The sequence below is a fragment of the Abramis brama genome, assembly GCF_963993115.1.
Source record: "Abramis brama genome assembly, chromosome: 1".
In the NCBI taxonomy this organism is placed as follows: Eukaryota; Metazoa; Chordata; class Actinopteri; order Cypriniformes; family Leuciscidae; genus Abramis; species Abramis brama.
The window spans coordinates 13,462,635-13,490,405 of NC_139963.1; the positions used below are offsets into that span (position 1 = coordinate 13,462,635).

The window sequence follows — 27,771 nt, forward strand, 5'->3', positions numbered from 1 at the left end:
AGAGGTGCTCTAGAGACTGCAGTCTTTAGCCTCCTTGCTAGAGTGCATAACTCCCATGCCAGAGACCGTCCAGAAGAGGGCGAATAGGACCTGGATGAGGGGTTACACGAGTTTCTCACCATTCCTGATTTTTAACATTCTTTCAGTGTTTGGTGTGGTATTGCGACTGTCAGAGCAGAAATGAAAGCTGCTGCTCTCCGTATGTTTTTTTTTCAAAAACGTCACAATTGCAAAACGTAGACCCTCCCCTTGAAGAAATTAGGACAGAAGTGAACAAAGGAGACCAATTAAAACACCAGGTGTAAACAGGAATGTCTAATTGTGATCCGATCTACCAAAATTAATACCATCTTAATACCGGGTGTGAACAGTGCTTGAGAGTGCATGCAAGAACTGCCCTTATGAGTTCTTGAAGAGTGTGCACTTTCACATGATCAGTTATTTGGTCTTAAAGTCCCCCTGTAGTCAATTTTATCCCTTAAAACTCATCTTTGATCAACAAAATGACTTTTTTTTCGCTTGAAAAGTTCAATTCATGACTTAAAATTGCTTGAATGTAACTACACAGTTGCCTCATTTAATATACGTGTTTCTATGAATATGCAAAAATTAGCCCTGCCTCAAATCACTCACACCAGTTCAGAGATCCACTCGTTGACGTGTTTTAACAATTTAGAGAAATAATGCTTTTGAGCGCTTTCATTGTGAAATCTGTTATTTGTATTTGTCCCACTGGAGACAAAGGTGATGGCAGCAGGTAAAATAGTTCCATAATATGTTTAGGTGAAGAGAAAAACTTTGGATGGAGCCCATCCTCCTCAGACAAGACAATAAATGTGTATTTCAATAAATTTGGGGTATATTATCACCTCATAATTTCAGGGCTAGCCTGCACCCTGCTACATAAAATGATTTTATATACTGCTGTACTGAAGGATCTTACGGTGCCTGCAGGATATTAAAAGCCTTTATTATAAACATTGCTGTATTTTATAATGAAAAATTTAAGAATAGAGCAGCTATGGCTGAGACAGGCTTACAATATCATAGTAACATTACCCTTATGAAAAGTAAATAATTTTGAATGTCGGTAACCAAACCTCTGATGCACACTATTGACTTCCATAGTATTTTTTTATTTATTATTATTCTATATGGAAGCCAATGGGAAATTAACTGTCTTAAAATATATATTTTTTTCTGAATCAAAATTTTTAAGTGAACTATTCCTTTAAAGTTACAGCTATTTTAAAAAGCCATGGACATAATGAGGAAAAAATGAGGTTGTTTGATTAGATTGTAAAATAGGCTGTAATTTGTTGTAGAAGTAATTGAAAATCTTGCTCTTCTTTCTTTGTTTAAAATTCAATTAAAATTAGAATTAAAATTCTATGTTCTAATTAATTCACTCAATTTAATTATGCCTTTTTTTTTACCAATTCCTAAATAATAACAACTCTAAACACACTTTTAACTATAAATTCATCACTATCACAAATGAGTAATATCTGCCAGATAAATAAGAGTCAACACACAGGGCTGAAGTTATTTCTTTTTATTATTCACATAAAGTGCAATTTTCATGATTTGAGTTAGTCAGATGAATGTGAAAGTGCAGACAGGGCAGGTGAACACTATTATAATAAGGTTCAGATAGACGCAGGTTCAAAAGTACCACAGAAGCAGCAGCTGAAAGACATCGTACTACCTTGATGAAATTATTGGTCTGGATCGCTGTCAGTCATAAGGACTGACCATCTAATATGGCCCAGTGGTTTATCTAATGCTAATGAGGTCTAGAATACTGGTTCTCAACTGGTTTTGCTTCAGGACTATACACTTTTTTACATCAGACGACCCAACACAGTGTGTGTTTACTGTCAAAAAATAGTCCTTAGCATCAAACACTCATCTTGCTATGAACTGCATATGCTCAACAATACACAAAACGATTAACATACTGTATATTGGCTGAAGAAGACAATTCTCTTCAAAGCTTGAGGGATTTCTAATTGTCTTTGAATTTCAATTGTTTCTCACCAGCCACATTATGGTTGTCACAAACCATTAAAAGTAAACCAGGGTTTAATGTAGTCTGCGTCACATTTTATTTTACGTTGCTTTATTTTGTTCATGGTTCCCGAGAATGAGGGGATGTCTGTCGACCAAGTGACGAACGTATTTGCGCCAAAATACCACTAGTGTTGTTTTCCCTTTTTAAAGGGGCTTTATGTAGAAACCCTTGTTTTTAGCGACACCGGTGGCCGTTAAGTGAACTGCAGCCAGCAACTTATCGCTTGTGCTTGCACTCGTGAACACGTAACGTACAAGAGACTGAATGTGATTCAAGACCCCGATCATGGCGAAGTTTTTTTTTTTTTCGTTTTTCGCTTAGAAGTAAAAAGAAGTTGGAAATACCTTTGCAGTGATATACTGTTAGCGAACATCCCAACGCCGTCCACGCGGCTGAGAGCGACAGTTAAATGAATCTGTAAATATATGCTGCACGCTTTCCTCTTAATAACACAATAAACACAATGGAAAATGATAGTAGTGAGAAAACAGCAGTTCAGAAAGCATCTGATCATATAGATGTGGATGTTTGCACCAGCTCTGGGATTCACCGGCATCATGTCGACTGATGAGGTCATTAAAATCACACTGTTATGATAGTTTGATTATCAGGCTATGTGAAACTATAGTTTGAATTAGAATCCCTTTTCTTTGCATTACACGTTGACTTTACAGTACAGAATGGCTCTTTCGGTATTATCCTGAACATAAGCATCATGTGTCATTGAACGGAAGAGAGGCTTTCGGGAGCGCGCATAAACGTCACATCTTTCGGATTTTAACGGGAAAAACGACCAGAGTCCTTCGCATAAATTCAGTCTATACAGGCTAGGAAGTCGTGGAAGATCTCGTTTTTTCATTTTCGTTATACGCTGGTCAGACATTGGCAATAAAAAAGCTAATAATACATGAAAATTCTTACATATAGCCCCTTTAAAAGTTGACAATCCCTCTTTTCTTCAACGTAAGAGGCTTGAATGAGCGAGGAGTCCGGTCTCGTCCGCTTCCAGTTATTTTAGCTGTTCAAAAACAGTCCGTTATGCTGCTTAATATTGTACTTTCTTAATTTATTATCCTAAAACTAAACTCATGGTTTGTAGTGCAAATAGTTTTAACCTTATTTTCTAGTTATTTACCAATAGCGACTAATGAAGTGAACTTTCTTTCGCTAGGAGTGGGAAGCCAAAGTATACTTCATAAAAACGTATTTGTTGCACTTTTTTTGCACGTTTCTCCTGCTATCTCTCTGAACAAAGCGTAACTTTTTCAGGCTGCGACCGGTTGAGAACCACTGCTCTAGAGATTAAGCACTGGGCTCTGGTTGGAGTCGATGGGACCTCAACCCCACAGGCACATCCCGGGACACAGGCAGTGGCTCCTGTTCCCCGGAGATCTGATCACCAGGTCCTTCACGATCTCCACCGTTCCGAAGAGCGGGAAGAGCTTCTCGTCAAATGTCTCATTGTAGGTGTAGATGTGGGAGCGGTTCTCCACATCATAGAAGGACAGCTGGCCCTGGCCGAAGTCAAGGTAGACGCCGACCTTTCGAGGAATTAAGGAGGCTGGCAGGCCGGTGAAGGGAACGGTGAGGGCCTTCAGCTCCGTGCCGCGCTCCAGCCGAAGGCTCAGGTATCCTGTGTCGGTGTTCAGGGACTTGAAGCCCTTACGCAAAGCTGACTCTTTCGCCACTCCGATTCGCCAGTCCATTTCTCCAACATCCACCTCCCAGTACTGGCGGCCAGAGGCGAAGCCTTCGGATCCGACCGCGCACCACCAACCGTCGAAGCGCTGGTGATAGTTGGGCACGTCTTTGCGCTTGAAACCACAGCGCATGCGCCTCTCATCCTCGGAGATCAGCAGGTCGGGATTGGCTGTGTCCAGGTCAAGGGTCACCTCCACTATGAAGGAATGAATGGAGGGTCAAGAGGGTCAAATGAATCAAACATAATATAGAGAATATAAACTATGAATCGTTCAAAATGGCTAAAGAGCAGCAAATGTAGGCCGCATTTTAAGTCATCAAAGCCTTGCTTTCGATACAAAGTATGGTTTAAAGGATAGCATTTTTAAGCCCGGGACACACCAAGCCAATGTCAAATAACTAGAGGTGACGAAAGCTGACATGTCAGTTGCGTCTAGGCCGAAAAGCTGCGCTTGAACACACTAAAAGGACTAAAGGTGACTGTCAGCTAGCACATGCGTTTTGCACCTGCATGTAAGGAAAGACCTGTCTATATCAATAGTCTATTTTCGTCATTCAAAAAGGAAAACCAAAAATAGGCCTGCTGATTTACAAACCGTAAAACAAAGCAGCGCTTGCTTACCATTCTGAATATCAGTCACGCTGAACACTTTCTTCATGCTAGGCGGCTCATGTTATTATGAAAATATACATGAATGCTCAGGTAAGATGACCTAAATTTATAACAGGCATCTGTCTGTACCGTCTTGACTTTGCTTTGCTTTCATCACTTACGCTTTTGTTCTCGTGCACTGACTCGTTACTAAGCTGATCAGCCAATAAGAGAACAGCTCTCGCTGAATCTGCCTAAAATCTCCCGACGGTTTACGACTAGTGCCGACGGTGTGGAACACGCCACAAAAACTGCCCCGCTGACACTGGTCGACGGTCGGCTCGGTGTGTGAGGGCTTTTATACAAAATTACAATTCTAGAATACTTTTCAGACTCTGTTTATAATATAATCAGTATACCAATATGTATATTTGTATGTGATGCTATACTTGTAATCCCAAAATGCTTTGCGACAAGATGGCAGATTACTTTTTGGTATTAAATCGTATTTTAGTATCTTTAAATAGCTCAAGAAATCTGAATTTTACTCAGTATTTGTCTGTGATGTGTATTTGTTTTATTAAATACACATTTAAAAGCAACATTTAAAAAACTGGAAGTTTTGAACATTCAGAACATTGTTTTCATAACTTAATGGTAACATTTGCAAAATGATTTTAGAAAGTTTTCTGTTAGCTGCTTAAGAAATTAGCTTTGCCATCACAGGCATAAATGACATTCTAAACTATATTTAAATAATATTACTGATTTTTTTTATCAAATAAATGCAGCTTTGGTCAACATAGGATACTTCTTTTTTCTTTTTTTTTAACATAAAAAAATCTTAACGACCCCAAACTTTTTGAACGGTAGTGTTGTATCTATTGAAGGCTCAAACTTGTCAAATGTGAGCTGAATCTCATGTGAGAAACACTATTTGTGTGATGCTGCCCAATTATGCGGTTCTGTTACAGTAAGGATGATGCTTTAGAAGGGCAGCTGTCTTTGTAGTCATCAGAGCACATGTCTTACCTCCTGCATCACAGATCCAGTCCCACACTAAATACAACAAAAGCAACAATTAGCTAAAAATAAAGTTCATACTGAATCTTAATAATCAATCCACACTATAACTGCAAACTGCTTTCTGGAATATATTCAGAAGCACTAACATGTGACTCACCTATGTGAGGAATATATGGGGTGGCACCTAGTGAGTGAAAAACAACAACAAAAAAGAGAATTGAGCGAAAAATATTAAAAATAAAGGATTTGTTAATACCATGCATAACATATACCACATTAATATATTTTCATTCAAAAATAAATACACTGCAAGTGTTATATGGATGCTAAATATTGTGTTTACATGTGCATCACATGTCAGGGGAGCAGCACACATTTTAGCCAATCAGAAACACTCTCCAGCTTTAACCTTCATCCTTCCCTCTCACTTTGTAACAAATCCTTCCCTCGCGGGTCAAAATGACCCGAAGCCCTAAAATTAATATTTATTTTTTTTGTCCAGAAAGCTTATTTCATTTCATTTTAATAATATTTTTTTCTATTTTTAATGCTTTTTTGTGTAGATTTTTTGTTATTTTATTTACCTTTAAATTACTAGATTTATCAATAACTAATAAATAAATAATAATTTAAGCACATTCCTTTTAACTTAAATTCAAAATAACTCACAATTTCATGCATAAACCTTTTAATTCAGCTCAAAATATCTTACATTGGGAGTCTTTGCCGACCTCTTGTGGGAAAAAATTATATTACATGATATCTCTTTATAGCTCTATTTGGAGCAAATGAGTTTCTCTGGAGTTTCATTTCTCTTTCAATATGCATTCAGATACACACGTAGAAATTATAAAATATATATTTGTTTGGTAAAGTTTTAGCATTTGTTTGTTTGAATTTTGAGCATTTTTAGGTTTTTCTATGATAACTGAAGCATTCCAATCATTCCTAAGGGGATCAAATTGACCCGCAAGGGAAATATTTGTTACTTTTTAAAATCTAAACCACAAAACTCCTTGAATCCATTAAAAAAAATGTGTGTGTGTGTGTATTCGTGGTTCAAGTGCAACAAAAGTCCTAGGGTCTTGGACCCCTAACATTTTTTTAAAAATTAGTTTCGGGCCAAAATGACCAGAGGGAGGGCTGAGAACAGATCCAGGTTTGTTGACAATGGCTAAAGTCGTTTATTGCACCTTTAACATCTTTTGTTTTTGGATTCACAATATTCAAGACACTGAAGAAAAGATCTGACCTATTTTCTGGCTCCTCTGTTTCCACATGAGCCACTTTTGGGGAATATTTTCCTGAACACACAGATAAATCAGAAAGGTTTTGTGTTACTATAAAGCCGTTTGTTGGCTGAATTCCCCTCTGAAGTTCCTGTGATGTGTGACTTCCTTTATACCTTGTCTAGTTCTTTGTTGATGAGTGTCCAGAACACCAGCTCCACGGCCGACTGCAGGGTGGACATCCGCCCTCTTTTCCAGTGAGTCTCAAAGTCATCCAAAACCGCCACCACCTGCTCTCCAGGCCAGACACTTTGCTGCACAAGGAATGATGCAAAGATGCACATAGATGCAATATGTCCATTTTTGTGAAATTGAACAGTTTATTGAACATTTAAAAAACATGTAAGTTTCCATGTGTTTCATATCATATTTGATCCATTAGGCTTTTATGGAACATATACAGTGTAAACCCTAACTAAAAAAAACTTAATTAATAGGTTTGAGAAGAGCCAACTCAAATTAAACAAGTTAGTTCAATCAAATTAACTTTTTTGAGTATTCAGAAATTTCACAAAACTGACACATTTTAAGTAATCTGAATTGTTTCACTGTTTTGTGTTTTGAACTTGAACTTTTTCATTTAGACAAATTTAAATTTAACTGAAACTGAGCTGGGATTTCTATTTCCCAGCATGCTTTGCCATGACACTCAAAAGGGAACGTAAATGCTAAAATTAAGTGTTATATAGTGTTTTTTTTGTTTTGTTTTTAATTAATGTTAAGTGGGAGATTAAGTAGTGTTTAATGTTTTGTTATGCTAGTTTAGAAGAGTTTCTGTTGAAATTTCTTGTTCAGCATGAGCTTAGTTTGCGAACAGATATGTGTTAAATGTTTTATATTGCTGTACTCATTCAACAATGAAAGCATGGTGTTACCAATTAGCAAGGTAGCATTTACTGAATGTTTTCAAGTTTCCACTACTAAAAATATTTAAGTTGAGATTACATGACAATTTTAAGTATGTGTAGTGTATGTAATGTGTATGAATTAGCTGAAGTTCTGCTTGATAAATGTTTTTGATGTAACTGATTACCTTAATTTTTTAACTTATTCGGGTTTACAGTATGATAAAGTGACAATATGGAGCTCATATTTAAAAGGGGTGCCAATTTCAGAGGCCCAAACTGAGCAAAAATATGCAATTTGGTGCAGATGCTGATATTTTTATAGCCAAAAGGCAAGATAAAATTCTGATAGTTTGTATAATGTATATATATATATATATAAAAACATTTGTATGGATAATCACATAATCCTAAAAAAAGTGTTCATCTTGAAATATTACCAACAATATAAAAGTTATTCTGACGTTTACTTTATAAAAATCAGTAAAGATTTCTCAGCAGAAAAACACGTGAACTAAAGTTTGGCATTTTTACAATTACACTAAAAAGTTTTTACATGCTAAAAAACTATAAACTATCTATCAGATGACAGAAGGCATGTGTTAGATTGTGTGTTTTTCAGCAAAGTTTTGATCATGTCGATCATTTACTTTAGAGGCCTAAGAAACTTGCATATCAAATACCATTCAGTAGGCGTTCTAGGTTTACACAGAAAGCCATGGAGAAGGTATTTTTCAGGCAGATCCAGTGTGAGGTGTGAGTACCTCAGGTTGGGCCCTCAGGTCTTTGGTCCAGGTGAGGATGAGTCTCTTGGCGTTCTCCATGTCCTGATCCTTCCAGTCGCTGCTCTCTGGCCAGCCGTCCGTCTGCATTGGTCTTTTCTGTTAGAACAATATTTGGTGACAAAACCTAGTGATTTGCAGCATTTGGTTTCAGTGAGTGCAGAAAGATGTCAGTAAAGGTATAAATGTGTATCTCACCTTGCTCTCTAGCAGAGATGCCCACTCCAGAATGAAGGCCCTGCAGGTGAGAGTCGGCCAAACATCCTCACTATTTGAGACGTGCTCCAAAACCTCAGACCTCTGTGACCAGCAGGAGAGAAGACACACACACATGCGACACACATGAGCTCATCTCTGCATGACCAACATCACACTGAAACGTGAAACGACCCGGCCATATATATATATATATATATATATAATTTTTTATATATATATATATATATATATATATATATATATATATATATATATATATAAAAAAAATTATATATATATATATATATATATATATATATATATATATATATATATATATATATATACAATTTTTTTTATATATACAGTATATATATTTTTTTTGTGTCAATATGTCATTGAATTTGTCTTCCTGTCATTTAAATTCCACTTCAAAATGGAAGCCAATTAAAAGGATCATGACATGGATTTTTTAAAATTATTTTAATATGTTCCTTGAGGTTCACTTATAATATTAATAAATGATATTGCGCACAAAAAATTACTTGTGTGGCAAAACAATTATTTTCAACCCTCATTCTGCCCCTCTGTCTGAAATGATGGTTTTTAAGGTGCGGCTCCTTTAAGGCTTGTCAGTAAACGGCCACTGTTATGATTGGCTAACGTCTTTGCATAGGAAACAGTATCAACAGCCACTCGCTATTGAACATGAGTATTGTTTTGAAAAAATTATCAATATAAAATGTAATTTACAGACAAAGCATTATGAAATCATTTACTTGCGTTTTGTGATGCAGCTGTCAGATTAAATACATCTGACCGCTTCATCTGTCAACTAAAGTTTCTTTGCGAACTCTCCATTACACCGTGCCTCGTTTACAAAACAAGATGCTCCGAACAAACATATATTCCTCCAATGCGATCCAGGATGCCATTGTACCGAGACAAAACCCAGCTGTTGGACGTTCTGTCACTCTTCCATCTGTCCTGTTGTCAGCAGACTCGTCGTAATGTCGTAAAACAAAAAACGCGCATCTGTAATCTGTGCACTGTCTATCAGTGTAGACAGCGTCAGTGATTATAATATCATCAAAGATGGCGGCGCGCACATACATCTGCACTGTGGCAGAGAGAAAAGCTCTGCAGAGAGTCAGAGAATCGTCGGCTCAAGCTGCCTTCGAGGATATTTACAGCACCAGATGCCTAAGAAATATAATAAAGGATTCCTCTCATCCTTGCAATCATCTCTTCACTCTTCTGCCATCCGGAGAGCGCTATCGGTCTCTTAGGACACGCACCTCCAGACTCCTGAACAGTTTTACCCACATGCCATCAAGAAACTGAGTTCTACTTAAAAACGAGGACTGTACATAATAAGCTACGGGGTTTTGCAATAATAATGTTTTATTTAATACATTTTTCTTATTGACTATATTTTACTATTTATACTTTTTTATGTTCTTCTTGTCTATATTTGTCTGTATACATGTTTTTATGTGAATGTACCACTGAGGAGAAGCACAAAACTTCATTGCAGTTGTGCAGTGACAATAATTCTATTCTATTCTATTCTATTCCATTAAATTCCATTCTATTCTATTCTATTCTATTATGGGCTCTATTCACTTGTGGGGATCACCTATGGTGCGACGAACATTGATGTCTTGCTCTGGAGGTGGTCATATGCAAATGTATTTGCCTGTGTGACATCACAGATCCCGTAATATCAAAACGAGCTGTTTTTGGAGCTTGATTAAATAAATTCTTTGTTTTATATGTCAAAAGATCAAGGTAAATTTGATTTCTCATGTCACGACCCCTTTAAATTCTGATTTTGCCCAACCTTTTACTGGTCATGCATCTGTGGCTGTACCTGACAGACCCGTCCCAGATCCTTGGCGAGGTCCACAATGAACTGCTGGCTCTCGTCCAGCGGTTCTCTCTTTTCATTCTTCGCCTTCTTACGAAACTCCTGTACACACACACACACACACACACACAAAACATTATTAAAGCTATTTAATTTCCAGTCTCAGTGACGAACTGTCCACAGGCACTGGCATTTTCCTTATGATGGACAGAAATCCCCTTCCCCTAAACGACCCATTAAAACAAAGCAAACTGTGATTGGCCTCTTTTCATGACAGTCATATGGTCCATTCCTGTCGTGTGTGCGGTTCACTTTCCTACTCCATGTTCGATTATGACGTATCCTCTCCTATGGCCTCCTGGGATAGAAAAGTGTCCATCACACTTCAGAATCTGGACGGAAGCAGTAAGCCATCCGGGGATTTCTCAAACACTACTTTATGAATACTGAGGATTCGGACATACTACTCTTATCACGTACTGTTTTCTCCTACTATATAGTAGGGAAGTATGCGGTTTCAGACGCAGCCATGTTGTCATTTCAGACAGTTAATGTTGTTCATGAAGGCTACGGCAAACAATCAAGGACAGTGTTTGATTAAAATGCAGCTCATGCGTGATCTACTTCCTCTGTCTTAAGTCTCATGAGCAGCAAAAGACTCAGCGCTATTGAAATCAGTTACAATGACCAGCTAAACGGGCCTTTTATCTCACTTTTGGACTTCAGGATAGACAAAAGAAGGACAAACTTTTGTTTGTTATGCCAACTAATGTCAAAGCTTTTAAAGCAACAGGTTCCCCTGATGTCCCTCTTTTACTCATCATTGTTTGTAAGCCACTCAGACTACCGAGATATTTTTGCAAGGTACCTTAAACTTCTCTGCAACGTTCTTGGTTGGTTCGACCAGAAACTGAAGACACTGCATCATCATGGCTGGTGCTCACAGAAATCTTCCAAGAGAGCAAATAAAACTGCGAAAAAAAAAAAAGAAAAAGAAAATGAAATTACAAATTTACTTCATAGCACAGAAAAGACAAGTGCTGACCTAGCAGACGGTGTGTTGACTTTCACAACAGATCAATGATTAAACACTAAGCAGATTTATATGACTAACTTTTATGACCAAAACAGTCAGACCTTGCCCTTGACCTAAATAAAGCAAAGCTTCAGGAGTTCAGTGTTGATACGACCCTTGTGGAAATGGAGTGTGCTCAACTGTACTCAATGTGCACTTGTGGTGTACTTCAAATCCTAAAAGTATATTGTTTAAAAAATATTTAACAACACTTGAGTGCACTTAAAGAGAGACACTTTCATGACTGTATCTTAACACACTTAAGTAGACTTTTAAAAAGCGCACTTTGTAATAATGTTAAATTAATGATGTTAACAATCTTTTGTCATGCTTTAAAGAAGTGCACTTATTTTGATGTGTTGACTAACATACTAAAGCACATGTAAAGTACTTGATTATAATTTTAACTGTAGTGTGTTATTTGATATTACGTTTAAAGTTCAAATATTTTAAATGTACTAAATTGCAACTTCATCATTATAAATGTAATCACAAATCTATTTAAATACATGACATACAAGTTTCAATAGAAATGACATTAAAGTGTCTTTTAGTTTATCATAAATGCTTGTCAGTTAATTAAGCAGTAACTTTAATTGTATTTCAAAGACAATAGAAGTGATTGTGAAATGTACTTCAATCCTACTTAAGTGGAACTGCTTTTAATATAAATGTAACTATATTATATTCTTTTAAAGTACATTATTTCCATAGAAATAACTCTTTTTATGATATTTTATCATTTTCTGAAAATAAAAAGTGTGCAAAATTCTCCACCATGATGCCAGTGTTGTTTAAAATTTAAAACAATGTAACCAGCATATTTTAGATCATTATGAAAAATAACTATCTATGCAAAAGCTACTAGTCCATCATTTGAATAGACTATAAATATCTGGGGATGAACGCACACGTGACGCAAAGCAGTCTGTAATTCAGTCTGGTGGAGGATTATCCTAACAACTCCTGTTGAAGACCTAACAGCCTGACTTATATTAATAAAACAAGGAAGAATATAGTTGCTAATTAACTGTGAACTAAAAGCCATTAAATATAGCATAGATTCAGGAATTAATATCTCAGTGGCAGAGTATTATATAGAGCAATCCTAAATGTATTGTGAAATATGACTGAATACCAAATATAATTATTTGTAGTTTCATTCCTAAAGATAGAAAAACAAAAGAGCATTAGCAACTTATAATCAAAGGGCTAATATACTGTAACCTACATGCAATCATTTTGTCATGAGTTAAATATCTGCATTGACGCTGGACTTCAAAAGGATTGTGAATATCATCAAGCAAGCATTTAATATAATGAAAATCTTTGAAATGTCATGACTGCACTGTAACGCTGACGAGCAGTCTAGACCTGCTGAGTAAATGCTGGAAGAGACACATGACTTTGCTGCACTGCACAAGATCTTTCGTGTATATTGATGAGGTAATGCCCTTGAATGACATTCTCAAACCAGTCCGACACAACATCATCTGCAGGAGATTCACTGCGAGAGTATGTAAACAACGCCATGCTTTCGTTTCTTGACGTAAATGTATGAGAAAACAACATGCTACAAAATATGTGCGAGAAATAACGAGACATGCAGAAAATAAATCAGCATGCGTAGCTGCATATCTATGCGTTCATCGCTGTACCTGCAGGAGGTGTGCTGTGTCGCTGGATGGGTCCTTCGCAAGAGAAAGTGTCAGAAAGTGTCTAGCGAGTGAAGTGGAGAATGAAGACTGCAGCGAACGCTTGACCTTGTTTACATACAGTGGCTTCCGAAGAGCCGAACACGAGCCGAACGTCATTCGGGGGTTTCCGGAAACATCGATGCGGAATGAAAGCGTGGTCCAAGGGAAGTGAGTTTTACTGTAGTATGATTTAACATTTTCTTTTTCTTTTTCTTTTATTTTCTTTACTTCGAACTTTATAAAAAGCAGAACGTAGATTTCTGCAACTACGGGCACTTTTAAATCCCAGGAGCGAAATTTTAGATTTATGTTAAAATTTGTATTAATACAAAATGGCATACAAAATAATGAATAAATAATATGATTTAATGTAAAATTATGAAGCATTTATAAGTCCAAACACCATTTTTGCTCATGTCCCACACCCGTGGTTTCAATGTTGAGATACTTAAAATTAGCTCATTCTTTTACAATATGACATTATTTCAAATGGAATTGTTTAATATACAGATTCATTTACAGTATCTTAAAATTCTTTGTATTATTTACTGATCATTTTTATGATTATTTTAATTAAATGTGCCTGTCCCACACTTTTGAATCCTTACCGCAACAATGAAAAAAAGCTTTTATTATGAAATTTTATCGAACACAAACAAGTCTAGTTTCTATGCAAACAGAAATTATCACTTGAGCACATTGCTGACAGACTGGGCCACCACACTACCTCACTCACAAGATACCAAAAAAATAAGGAAAACATCATATTTTCTGCTCTAGTATTTATTGTGTGTCCTTACCATTCAGCTTAATAATTGTGTATTTTTGAACTACATTTTAAAAATAAATGTATATTACTGTTGAATTCATGTATATTAAGATGCTAAGAGTCAAAACTAATGTGGTAGGCCTTGCTAGCTGCCTAAAATATTAGCAAAAATGTCATTTCTGCAACATGTCTTTACCGCAGCAAATTTAGGTGTTGCGGTAAAGACCTTGTGTTGCGGTAGAGACAAATTCAAGGTTTACTGTATATTAAATTACAAATATTCAGTATATTATTAGTACTGAAGTATATATAAGTATATATATTAGTATATAAACATGCCATTTTTTACATTAAAAAATGTAATTTTGTCCTTACCGACACAAGATGTCATTACCGCAGCACTGCTCTATTTTCATTTTTTTTCACATTTTCATTGGCAAAAAAAATATTTTTACACTTAAGTTGAGATGATTAACACATTGAAATTGCAACATCTGTCATAAAAAGTTAATTGTTATCTTTTTGTGTGTATGAATTACATGCATCAAACCACTGTAAATCTTCACACGTGCTCACTTCAATCTTCAGACACTACAATGACACACCATTTCACAGTGAAAAGTATACCTTCACTTCATCTCGTCGGGGCCGGCCAATCCACCGTCGTGATCTTCAAAAGGGGGTTTGACGAACGATCCGAAGATCGGGGCCCACTCGTTTCTCTCACGATAACAACCTGTATTTCCAACAATGCTTTCGCTCGTTCCGTTCTCCCAGTCCTACTGGCCAGTCTCCTGTCCGTTCTCGATCTCAATCGTGCCCCGCGCCTCAGCCACACTTTATCCTTCCCGTCTCTGCTTCTGTTGCTGCCCCACTGCTTTTGCCTCTCTCCCCCTCCTCCGCCCCTCCTCCGCCCCTCCTCCGCCCCTCCCTCGCCCCTCCCTCGCCCCTCCCTCGCCCCTCCCTGCTTCGGCCTCGGCTTCTCTCTCTCGCCTGCTGCGTTTTTCGTGTCCTTCAAGCCGCCACTTTTAAATCCCCCGTTGGAGACACGCGCTCCAATAGCTGCTTGATTAGCCGCTGCAGCTGCCGCTTGTCAACACGGTCGGCCATGACATGTCACCGGAACCGGCCTGGTGCCACACCGGAAGTCTCTCCCCCGGGCAATTCGTTCCACTCTCATAGTTCCCTCTTTTTCACCCGGTGACATTAGCGTGACTGCTCTGTTTACTCTCCCATACATTACTGATATAACACCGGAACATCCGGAAACACATGTACAAAGTGCATTATGGGAAATATAGTCACATAAACAACATTAACACAATATACAACAGTCATTAGATGAGATATGTGGTGACGTCACAATCGTACTGCATTGTGGGACATATACACTCACCTAAAGGATTATTAGGAACACCATACTAATACTGTGTTTGACCCCCTTTCGCCTTCAGAACTGCCTTAATTCTACGTGGCATTGATTCAACAAGGTGCTGAAAGCATTCTTTAGAAATGTTGGCCCATATTGATAAGATAGCATCTTGCAGTTGATGGAGATTTGTGGGATGCACATCCAGGGCACGAAGCTCCCGTTCCACCACATCCCAAAGATGCTCTATTGGGTTGAGATCTGGTGACTGTGGGGGCCATTTTAGTACAGTGAACTCATTGTCATGTTCAAGAAACCAATTTGAAATGATTCAAGCTTTGTTACATGGTGCATTATCCTGCTGGAAGTAGCCATCAGAGGATGGGTACATGGTGGTCATAAAGGGATGGACATGGTCAGAAACAATGCTCAGGTAGGCCGTGGCATTTAAACGATGCCCAATTGGCACTAAGGGGCCTAAAGTGTGCCAAGAAAACATCCTCCACACCATTACACCACCACCACCAGCCTGCACAGTGGTAACAAGGCATGATGGATCCATGTTCTCATTCTGTTTACGCCAAATTCTGACTCTACCATCTGAATGTCTCAACAGAAATCGAGACTCATTAGACCAGGCAACATTTTTCCAGTCTTCAACTGTGCAATTTTGGTGAGCTTGTGCAAATTGTAGACTCTTTTTCCTATTTGTAGTGGAGATGAGTGGTACCCGGTGGGGTCTTCTGCTGTTGTAGCCCATCCGCCTCAAGGTTGTGCGTGTTGTGGCTTCACAAATGCTTTGCTGCATACCTCGGTTGTAACGAGTGGTTATTTCAGTCAAAGTTGCTCTTCTATCAGCTTGAATCAGTCGGCCCATTCTCCTCTGACCTCTAGCATCAACAAGGCATTTTCGCCCACAGGACTGCCGCATACTGGATGTTTTTCCTTTTCACACCATTCTTTGTAAACCCTAGAAATGGTTGTGCGTGAAAATCCCAGTAACTGAGCAGATTGTGAAATACTCAGACTGGCCCGCCTGGCACCAACAACCATGCCACGCTCAAAATTGCTTAAATCACCTTTCTTTCCCATTCTGACATTCAGTTTGGAGTTCAGGAGATTGTCTTGACCAGGACCACACCCCTAAATGCATTGAAGCAACTGCCATGTGATTGGTTGATTAGATAATTGCATTAATGAGAAATTGAACAGGTGTTCCTAATAATCCTTTAGGTGAGTGTAGGTGCCTAAAGTGTACATACGAAATAGACTCGCTCCCTCTGACAAAATCGAAGGAACGAGGGTCTGTCCATATAAACTTACATCGCTGCACTTCAAAATGGCGGCAGGGATTCCCCCGAGGGGAAGTGCTTAGGGAAGTATGCAAGTCCGTCTAAAAGTGGACTGGAACACAGCCATGTACGCTAGAACTGTTTCAAAATGCACAGATACATGAAGGGATTTACAAATGCACAAGAAGCAATTCACAAATGCGTGCAGTTATTTACAAATGCACAGAATGTGGTTCACAAATAAATGCCAAACAGAGTTGTGTTTGTGACATAAAAAAACATTTTTAAATATATTTTTATTTTATTTGCAAATCTCGTTTTATTTATTTGTGAGTTTTATAATTTTTTTATGAAACTCTTTACATTTATTTGTGGATCTTACTCTATTTATTTGTGAATTTGATACATTTTTGTGAATCTCTTTACATTTGTTTGTGAATCTCAATACATGATTGTGAATCTCAATCTATTTATTTGGAATAATGCAACAATTCTAACCCCATAGTAAAAGCTACATATGTACATTTTACTCCTCCCAACAATGCTAAAAATTAAACGTAGGCTAAGTGTTATAGGCTATGACATGTTATAGCCAGACGCGCTTCTGCAACACGCATCACATCAGATCAGCTGAGAATCTCCATCAAGCCAACACGCAAACTACCGCAAACCGAAAGTAAAGCCCAACACGGACGGAGTTGAGTCAATTTACTGTATAACGCGGAATTTAACGGATTGAATTGTTCATGTGGTCGGATCTCGTAATTACGATGTTTTTGACTCCACTAGGGCACATAAACACAGCAGTAAAGTGACTCTCCTTCACCAGGAATGAGGAAGCTGTTTTACAGACACTCCTGTTTTACACACGTCACTCAAACACAGAAGCAGGAAACTATTTCAACTCCTCAGTTCAGAGAAACAGAAACTGAAGTATTGTTGAGCTGTTGTGTGTTTGTGTCTCTCTGTATTCATGCAGTAAAATGGCAGAAGCCAGATTTTCTCAGGATGAGTTCACGTGTCCAGTGTGTCTGGATCTCCTGAAGGATCCAGTGACTATCCACTGTGGACATAGTTACTGTAAGATCTGTATTACAGACTGCTGGGATCAGGAGGATGAGAAGAGAGTCTACAGCTGCCCTCAGTGCAGACAGACCTTCAGTCCAAGACCTGCTTTAGCTAAAAACACCATTCTGGCTGAACTGGTGGAGAAACTGAAGAAGACTAAACTTCCTACTGACTGTTACGCTGGAGCTGGAGACGTGCAGTGTGACGTCTGTACTGGAAGAAAATACAAAGCCGTCAAGTCCTGTCTGGTGTGTCAGGAATCTTACTGTCAAACTCATTTTGACCGTCATGAGGAATTTCACTCTCGTAAACCACACAAAGTGATTGATGCCACTGGACGACTGCAGGACATGATCTGCCGTAAACATGATAAAGAGCTAGAAATGTTCTGTATCACTGATCAACAGTGCATCTGTGTGTGGTGTAAGGAGAGTGAACATAAAAACCACAACACTGTATCAACTGCAGCACAGAGGACAGAGACACAGGTATGAACTGAAACAGGTATTACTGATAAAAGTAATCTAAACAACTAGTGGTTAAAGAAAGGAGTAAAGTGTAAACGCTTAAGTGTATTGACATGTACTTGTAGTGTACTTCAAATTAAAGGTATATATATATATATATATAAACTGTACTTGCAGATAATATAATACTAATAAAATGAAAGGCCACTTTCATGACTGTTTGATAAGTACACTTTATAAAGTACACTTTTTTATAGTGTACAATTAAAAGTTTTACTTTTAAGTACATTTTAATAATATTTAATATTTCAATTTAACTCAATAGAATTATGAAATTACATTATATACTTAAATCTTACTTAAGTGGGTCAAAAAGTCACTCTTAAGTTCAGCTAATTGCTTTATATTTACATTTAAACTATAATACATTTTCATTTAATAGCAATTAACATGCAATTAAGTCGTGTCTGAAAGCATTATTGTTCACACTTATTTCACACTTATTTTTATATTCTTTTAAAGTATATAATTTCACTTTTTAAAATATGCTAGTTTTAAAAGAGCCAAATTTTTCATCACAAATCAAATCAAATCATTGATAAACTTGTGTATGTGGAGCCCAAATCAAATATGACATCAAAATTCAAAAACATCAAACTTCACTGGTGTTTGTGTCATGACATCATGGTGTTTAGTCATGTGACTGTGACATGAAAGAACCAATGACGTTTGATGTTATTGACGTGTCACCATATTTTATTTGGCCTCTGTAAACCGCTGAGACATTCTTCTAAATATCTTCTGTTGTGTCTCACAATAGACAGAAAGTCATACAGGTTTGGAGCGACATGAGGGAGAGTAAATGATGATACTAATGATATAAAACTAGGCACTGATGAAATACTGCTGACATTCATTTCAGGAAACCATGAATCTATGGTTTGAACCAGACAGTAAAAACTTACCATGCAAGATCTTTAACCACTTCACCAACTCTGGATTCATGTAACTTTAATGTTTGTATGACAGTAGTTTTATGTGTCATTCCCTGTCATTGGTTTGTCCTCCAGAAACAGCTGAAGGAGACGCAGATGAAGATCCGTCAGAGAATCCAGCAGAGACAGAAAGATCTTCAGCATCTGAGAGAGGCTGTGAAGTCTCATAAGGTGAGTCTGGAGAAGAAGAGAAGTGTGAGACGTCTCAGTTTGGACTCTGTCAGTCGTGCTGAAGCCACTGTGTGATTGTGATGTGTGTGTAACAGAGCTCTGCACAGACAGCAGTGGAGGACAGTGAGAGGATCTTCACTGAGATCATCCGCTCCATTGAGAGAAGCCGCTCTGAGGTCACACAGCGGATCAGAGATCAGGAAAAGACTGCAGTGAGTCGAGCTGAAGGACGACTGGAGCGACTGGAGCAGGAGATCAATGATCTGAGGAGGAGAGACGCTGAGCTGGAGCAGCTTTCACACACACAAGATCACATCCAGTTCCTGCAGGTAACAGAGATCTAGAAGAACAGGATCATAGTGGACTTGAGCAAGATCCTGCTATGACAGAGAAACATTTCATGAGAGCAGAATGAGCCGTTGACTGAGATGTTGTCAGGAGTTCAGTCAGATTCAGTCAAGTGTTGTGTTATCATATAATCATCAGTCAGACTCTCATCTGATCATCTTCTGTTTAAAGAGACACACTTACAAAGCCCTGGGAAATTTACCATTAAATATTAACTAATTTTTCCTTCTGGTTTCTTCTGTCTTGATGAACTCAGTGAACTTGATGGTATCAATATCCAGCCAACTAGATTTTTCATCATCTTTGTAATGAAATCTTTTATTTCTACTAAAATAATTTCAGTAATTGGCACCAAAATTGGGTCAGGTGATCTTCAAAGTTGATAATATTGATAATGTTTATCAAATTAAACAAACAATTTTCAATATTAATTACATTGAGTGTATTTTAGTTTATCATAAATGTGTGTCAGGTCATTCAGCAGTAACTTTAACCATATTTACCTAATATATTAGCTAATTGCATGTAATATAAATTTAGACTTTAATTAAAGTAATTATTTTAAAAATAATGTAAGTAATTAAATAATTGTAAAAATAATGAAGTGTCTGAAATCATTACATTCAATCTGCTATTAATATATATATATATATATATATATATATATATATATATATATAGTATTATTATTAAGTGTCAAATACTAGAGTTTGTAGCATTAAATGATGAATATGAGAAGAATGTGCTGGATTGAAGCGAGTCACTGAAGAGAAGTCACCCTTATGAAAAAGAAGTATACTAAAAGTTAATTTTATGAAGTATATTTAAGTAATGTTCAAGTATATTTTTAAGTATACTTTATGTAGTAAGTATACTAATATCAATGTGTACTTGTTGTAAACTTGTAAGTGTACTATTGGGACTAAATTGGCCCACTTTTAGTTTATAAAACTATACATTTAAGTGTACTATAAGTGTAAGAGTAGTAAACTACTTAGTTTACTATTTTAATACAAGTAGTACATTTTTTTAGTTTATGAAAGTACACACTGAAGTGTACTCTCAGTAAACTACTAGTTTAGTAGTTTATACTGCAAGCATACTTGTAAGTTTTCTTTAAGTGAACATAATATTATACTTATAGTTTACTATTTATATATTATTTTTCACTTGCAGTAAAATAATATGTTCAAATGTAGATATTATGTTTTATACTTGAAAAATACCTTTAACTGCACTTTAAAAACATTTTATTAGCTTCATGCATCTTTTTTTATCAACACTTGAATGTTGGTAAGTTTCATAAAGAAAGGCAACATTTTAAACAAAAAAGCAGAGAAAATATCATTTTTGTCAAACACTGCGCCTTGATCAGATTCAGAAACGTGATAAAACACAGATGGAGTAAATCGAGTCCGACACCCCCACAGCTTCACAGTCGTTTTCTCTTCATGGGTTACGCTTCATTTAATTTGGTAATATTAAGCAGTTTTGATTTACACGCTGTTTAATGTTTTATGATCGCGTTATTTTACATTTGAGTGAGCAATCTTCTATCACTCCTATTCTTCTTCTCCTGTGTTTTGATCCGGAGATTCTGTACTAGAAGATGTGTCATAGCGCCCCCTATCGTATAACAGTGAAAACATGGATAGATGCAAATTCAGTCAATAGTGGGGAAAAGTAAAATTAGAGTAAATTCCTTTACACTACCAGTGGACTAGCCTACACAAAAATTCAGATACTAAGAATTAGAAACATATCTGTTTTATATCAATATTTTAATCAATATTTTCAAACACAGTAAGTTTCATAAGACTGAAAAAATATGTACAAAAAATTATATTTAATAGGCTATTTGATCAAAAGAGTTAACACAACTACAAGCCAAGTATACTTTGAATACTTAATTATACTTTTAAGTATATTTCGATCAAAAGATTGAGTTCAAGTACAGGCCAAATTTACTTGGACTAGAAAAGTACACTTAAGTTTAAGTATATTTCTGAGAAGTAAATAAAGAATATTTTTAAGAAATATATAAAATGTAGACTGAAAGCAAGTAAGGGCAAGTCAACAAGAGCCGCTCAGATCTGATATAGTGCAGGTTATTGGCTGAAGTGTGGAGATGATGAGTTTTGATTTCTGTTTTCTGTAGAGTTTCCAGTCTCTCTCAGCACCTCCTGAATCTACAGACGAACCCGACGTTTCCTTCAGTTCTCTCTCCTCTTTTGATGGCGTGAGAGAATCTGTCCGTCAGCTGAGAGACAAACTGGAGGATTTCTGCAAAGAGGAGATCAAGAAGATCTCAGACGGAGGTAAAGTCCTGCGCCTCGTTTATACAGACGTGTGGAGAAAGATCCCAAATCTGAACGTACAACCGTTTCTGAAATGTTCCTACGATCCATAAAATGCCATTAAATGCATCCCAGTTTTAAATCACAGATATTAATAAATTAAATTCAAGTCCATCAAATCCTCCTACAGAACGGCCACAAATATCTCTTGATGATTCAGAAATATGGACTCATCATCGTGGACAAGCGTTTATATACACATGACGGAGGATGAAATCTATGGAATTTAGAATCAATCCGATGTGTGTGTTTTATAAATGAAGCCCCTGGAGATTATTAATCCACTCTCAGAAATGAGTCCATCATCTAATATTATAGAGCATCATATTAGAAATGTCTCAGAAATGAATGTATTTAGGGGTTCAAGCATGAAGTGCTGAAACCCTATTGTAATTGTAAGGATTCGTAAAACGCATCGTGCAGGCCAAACCGTAAGGCCTAGAAACGTGAAACCTGGCCAGATGGTAGGCCTCAATTTGGGGACAACCTATCAGAGTATGACCCCGATTGGCCCATAGGTGGCGCTACAGCAACCAAAAGTACAAAATCGCTCATAACTCTTAGGCCGTTTGACCTAGACTCAAGTGCCTTACACCACTGTGATCCCGGGCTCAGGCCGGACAAAAGGGCTATCTCCAAATTCGATTTAGGCAGGAAAAAATATTTTGTCCAAAACCTACTTTTGCGAACTAGTCCCTGGTTTTTCGCCCGATCGAAACCAGACCAGTCTAGGACAATTCTCTGGACTCTCTAGATCAATATTTATAGAAAAAAAGTTGAACTTTTGCATTTTGGTGGCTGTAATAGGGTCATTTATAAAATGGGCGTGGCAAAATACACTAAAAAGCCTATAAATCCTAAATGAAAACTCAGAACTTCTCAGAAATTTTATGGAGATCGGACGATAGGTGGAGCTATAACTGTTAAAAAGCTTTAAAACCATATATTTCCTATGGTACATTGCCTGTATTGGCTGTAAATTGTCTTTTTCATCTATTATGTCAGTGGTTACATGCTTGCTAAATAAAACTTTATAACTTTTGATGCTTTTGTGTTTAAAGGCCTTAAAGGCCTTAACTGCTTGAACCCCGATAAATGCTGCTTGCAGCTTTAATTTATATTGTCATTTCTCTTCACACTGTTCATGTTTATTTCCACAGTCACTTTCACCAACATGAATCCCAAAACCAGGAACGACTTCCTACAATGTGAGTCACTAGAAAACAAGCAGAAAAACTCACTGAATGTGTTCATGTTCTTCCTGTAGAAGGAGAAATAAATCATGATAGAAGAGTTTTATAATTGATCATGTAAATGATGATTTGCACAGGATATTTGGTCAGCTGTACTGAGACACTGATGATACACTTAACATTGATTCATGAAGAGTTCAGATACATTAAAAGATCAGACAGATTCATAATTCCTGTTTCTGATGTGTTTTCTCTCCATCAGATTCCCATCAGCTCACTCTGGATCTGAACACAGTGAATAAACACCTCAGTCTGTCTGAGAGGAACAGAGTGATTACTGGCACTGGCACAGATCAGCCGTATCCCGATCATCCAGACAGATTTGATCATTACTGGCAGGTGTTGTGTAGAGAGAGTGTGTGTGGATGCTGTTACTGGGAGATTGAGTGGACTGGGGATGATGGTGTTGATATATCAGTGTCATATAAGAGCATCAGCAGGAAGGGATCGGGTTATGAGTGTGTGTTTGGAGGTAATGATCAGTCCTGGAGTTTGTTCTGCTATTCCTCCAGTTACTCATTCTGGCACAATAACATAGAGACTGATCTCCCTGTAAAGCCCATCAGCAGAAGAATAGGAGTGTGTGTGGATCACAGTGCAGGAACTCTGTCCTTCTACAGCGTCTCTGACACAATGAGCCTCATCCACACAGTCCAGACCACATTCACTCAGACGCTCTATCCTGGGTTTTTGTTTTGTTCTGGATCATCAGTGAAACTGTGTTGATGTTTCAGAACAGATTGTAGAGAGATTTTACCCATAATATTTTGAGCCGCACAATAAATCAGTAACAGTGAGATACAGAGACTCTTATTTCCTCTTCATTACGTTAATTCTGATGAACTTCACTGAAATAAAACAGAATAAATGTGTGTATCAAATCCTCAGAGACAGTAAGAAGAGTGTGTGTGTGTCACAGTGTCTGGTTTTGTGTATCTGTTGATATGTGTGGGTGTTGCTTGCTTGTTGCTTAGAAACCAGCTGATCACTTAATCAGTCCGCAGCTGCAGCTAGTTAATTCTGTTTGTTAGCTGCCTATATCTAGCGGGAGTGATTATTGCATGTTGTCGGTTCGTTACTCTTGTGTATGCTCTCTTACCCAGTTCCGGTGTCAGAGTTTCCTGATGGAATTATTTCCGCAGCTAAGAATAATGGAATAGGATTGATCTCGTCTGTGTTCCCAGACTTCTGGAGATCGTTGGAGTCCTCTTCTTCCAGTTACCGTTTGTCACCCGCTCAAGGACTATTCATATCACTCATCTTCTCCTGTATAACTGCTAAATAAAATTATCCATTCATTTTTAATTTGACAAAAAAATATTTATTTCACTGATTGTTATGAGTAATACATTTTATAAAATAATTATGATATTAAAACAAATGTTTCAATTACATTACATTACATTGTGGATTACGCAGAAAAAAGCAAGTTAGGAGTTGTATTCTAATATCAAATCCATTTACAAAACGTTTAAGACATTTACAATTTGAAAATAAATGCAGTCCTAAAACGTATAAAAATTACACTGCCACAATACCTTATTATGGTCTTCAGAATCCATAATCTGGAGAGCAAATTGTAGAAATGGAATGCAGAAAAGATCTTGTCATGCACGTTACAGATTTTGTAATTTGTGTGCTACTAAAAAAACTACAGAAATTTATTTGGATACACTTTACCCTTATTCTTTTTTAATACATCAAGACTAAAAACAGTGTACAAACGCCATTATGAAATGGTCTTTTTCAGAACTTATAATGCTTTTTTACAAAACTAAAAACTGTACAACAAGCTTACCCCTTCATCTCAACGGCACGCTGACATGTGAAAGCGGTTTTCTTCTTTGTTTTCTGATGGATCGCAACAAAACTTACACATTACCGCCACCAACTGTGGAGCATAAACCAATAGCTACTACAACACAGGTGATACTAAATAAACCAATCAAAATCCTCTGGAAGTTTGTACAGCCCACTTGCGGCTAAAGCTCCACCCACTTGCTGCTAACCCACCCATTTGCAGCTGGCTCCGACCTCCGTTTATACCCATCTCTATGGTTCTGCGGCTCTGCAGTCAGACCTATCTCGGATGAAAGGGATCACATTCATCTTCAAGCGTAGATCGGTAAAAAAATAAAGGAACGTTAACCGCGATTGACATTGAGATTGTTTTCTTTTCTTACATTGCTTGTATAATTTCCTGATAATTTCTCCATCCCCCGTCAATATACCGGCCGTTACCCATACTTCATTATTTAATGAAGTAGATAAATTATTAAAGTTCGTGGATAAATGTTACTTCATATGTATTCACTTGCCACATACCGAATTATTTCCAATTCCCCAAAAACGTTGTTGAAACATTTTGTCCCGTTGCTTTTATGGACTCTATATCTATGGGCTTCTCCCTTGATGTCCCCCCGATTGCCTGCGAGCTTCTCCTCCTGTCTGTACGGTAATTTCTCTACTGTGCGACAGAGAGTCGAGTGGTTATGACGCAATTGTTAGCCTATTTTTACAAAAACTGTTTCTACGGGGCCATAATGTAACATAGAAGGTAATGGAGCCCTTTATACATTGTCGTGTTTCTTTAGAAATAAATAATGGACAAATGGAGTATTTAAACGCCTCAGATGTAAAGTTATTCGCTGTCAAAGTGACGCCAAAATGAATGGGAGTCAATGGAATGCTAACGCAAGTGAAGTTCTGCTACAAGATGGCGGCACGCGGCCGGCTTCAACTTCCGTTCGATGAATTACCCTGAATATTTCAATTCAAAACATTTCAAACAAATTTTCATTATTAAAAATTCAATAATCCATATTCACCTTTCATATTTCACTTCCAAAATAGTCACTGTTTAAAAATACAACCTATAATTGTAAATGATTGCTAATTTGCTTGAATTTATAAGGTCTGTACCGATTTATGTGTATAGTTAGTTATTTTGAAGGACTTTATTATACGGCCTTAACGTGCACCAACATGTGTATAAAGCGCGCTCTGTTTCCGCTATGTGTAGTATGTTTTCTTCCCCCCATGAAGTTTTGTGCATCCCATTTGAGGGTTATAAGGTAAACTAAGTTGAATGTTTATCATTTTTGTAATTGTATCGTTTTATTGTGATGTTGGTTAATGTGTTGGAGTGACAGTGTTTGTTTGTTTTTATTGTTTGTGTTTTTGCTGTAGCTCTTACGGTGTCTACATGAGTGTCACGAATAAAATGCTAATGGAAACATCAGTTTAAGGAGTAATTTGACCATCATTCAAGTGGGTAGCTACAATAATATTCAACAGGCAATTTTCGGTCCATTTTATTTCGCTTTGCAAATTTGCTTCCACAAATTCAGTGGTTCAAATTCGACAGTAAATTCCATAGACAGTATATAAATTGGACACAGCGACCCCATAGGTTTCAACGGAGAAAAGTGAAGCACATTAGAAGCACCCACTTCCTGATGTCTGAGTGTACTGCGCAGACTCAAACTGAGCTTGACGACGTGGATGTGACGTGAGCAACCTGTCTGTCTTCTAGTAGCTGTGCCAAGAGAAATCTGAATCATTCCCTTCCGAGTCTTGCAGAGACGGAGAGTGTGAGTTGGAGCTGTCCATGAGCTAGGAGCAGGAGCAACTTTATGATTCTCTATGGGCTTTTCCCTTGACTTTATCGGACTTTATTATGCCTTCACGTCCCCCCGATTGACTGCGAGCTTCTCCTCCTGTCTAAAGGGTAATTTCCAGAGAGTCTCATGGTTAGACCAGAGCAACAGTTAGAGCAAGCCATTACTAATGTGTAAGAAAAAATTATGTGGACGTCGAAGATCTCAAAAATGAAGTTTATTACAGCATAGCAGTGGCAAGGTACACAAAGCACCTTGGGTTCACCGGCGTCAGAATGAACCCAGAGCATCCAAATCTCAAACCTTTTATCCAGTTACAGTTTTACCACTCTTCATGTAAATTAAGTTGCTCTTGTTGCAACAGCTGTGATCTGTATGCTAATGAATTTGTAACACCCCATTGTCTGAGAAGGTTCTCTGTGTCCCACACCCATTCCCATTCTACAATTGACTACCATTTGCTCAGGATGTGATCAACCCAAATGGTCAAGAAACAATATAACTTGACTGCCTTAATCTCTATGATAATTAAGCCATTTTGGGGATGAGCTCATTCTAAAATATAGTTTGGAGTGGAATCTGGGTCGAGGCAGACTACAATTTCTTACAAATGGTAATATAATTCATAATAAGAAGTCATTGTACATGGAGAATTGGGTTCAGCAAAACATTTTAATTGTAAACCAGCTTATTGACAAGAATGGGCAATTTACACGTACCCTAATTTTATTTCAAAATATGATTTATTTGTAAATGAAAAATAATTTAATAAAGTAATCAAGGCTATCCCTAATGGCATAATAATCTGAACCAAATTCTCAGGCATAGATATTAATAATACAACTTTTTTAAAATGGTCTCTCCTTATTTGATAAAGGTTTTAATAACAATTTTATAAGAAATTCCTTTAATG

The 27,771-nt window shown here is 37.3% G+C and overlaps 2 protein-coding genes across 3 annotated transcripts; one reads left to right on the top strand and one right to left on the bottom strand.

The window, feature by feature from the left end:
• Window positions 1-1,540: 1,540 nt before the first annotated feature.
• LOC311086226 (butyrophilin subfamily 1 member A1) lies at window positions 1,541-13,247 on the bottom strand. Its single transcript, XM_084119003.1, has 10 exons — window positions 13,111-13,247; window positions 11,246-11,348; window positions 10,381-10,479; window positions 8,508-8,609; window positions 8,292-8,408; window positions 6,799-6,936; window positions 6,646-6,697; window positions 5,551-5,577; window positions 5,400-5,426; window positions 1,541-3,971 (listed from the first exon to the last, which is right to left on the bottom strand). Exons 2-10 carry the CDS (start codon window positions 11,306-11,308, stop codon window positions 3,412-3,414), a joined length of 1,185 nt encoding a protein of 394 aa, XP_083975129.1. The 5' UTR covers window positions 11,309-11,348; window positions 13,111-13,247; the 3' UTR covers window positions 1,541-3,411.
• Window positions 13,110-26,474, top strand: LOC311086173 (tripartite motif-containing protein 16-like). Of its 2 annotated transcripts, none has more exons than XM_084118917.1 (7): window positions 13,110-13,317; window positions 17,678-18,135; window positions 19,185-19,280; window positions 19,376-19,609; window positions 21,787-21,946; window positions 23,146-23,193; window positions 23,441-26,474. In XM_084118917.1, the coding sequence occupies exons 1-7, from the start codon at window positions 13,296-13,298 to the stop codon at window positions 23,962-23,964; spliced, it is 1,542 nt and encodes a 513-aa protein (XP_083975043.1). In that variant the 5' UTR covers window positions 13,110-13,295; the 3' UTR covers window positions 23,965-26,474. The 2 variants fall into 2 exon arrangements, with proteins under 2 accessions (XP_083975043.1, XP_083975044.1); XM_084118918.1 differs by having other exon boundaries at window positions 13,116-13,317; window positions 17,559-18,135.
• Window positions 26,475-27,771: the final 1,297 nt, after the last annotated feature.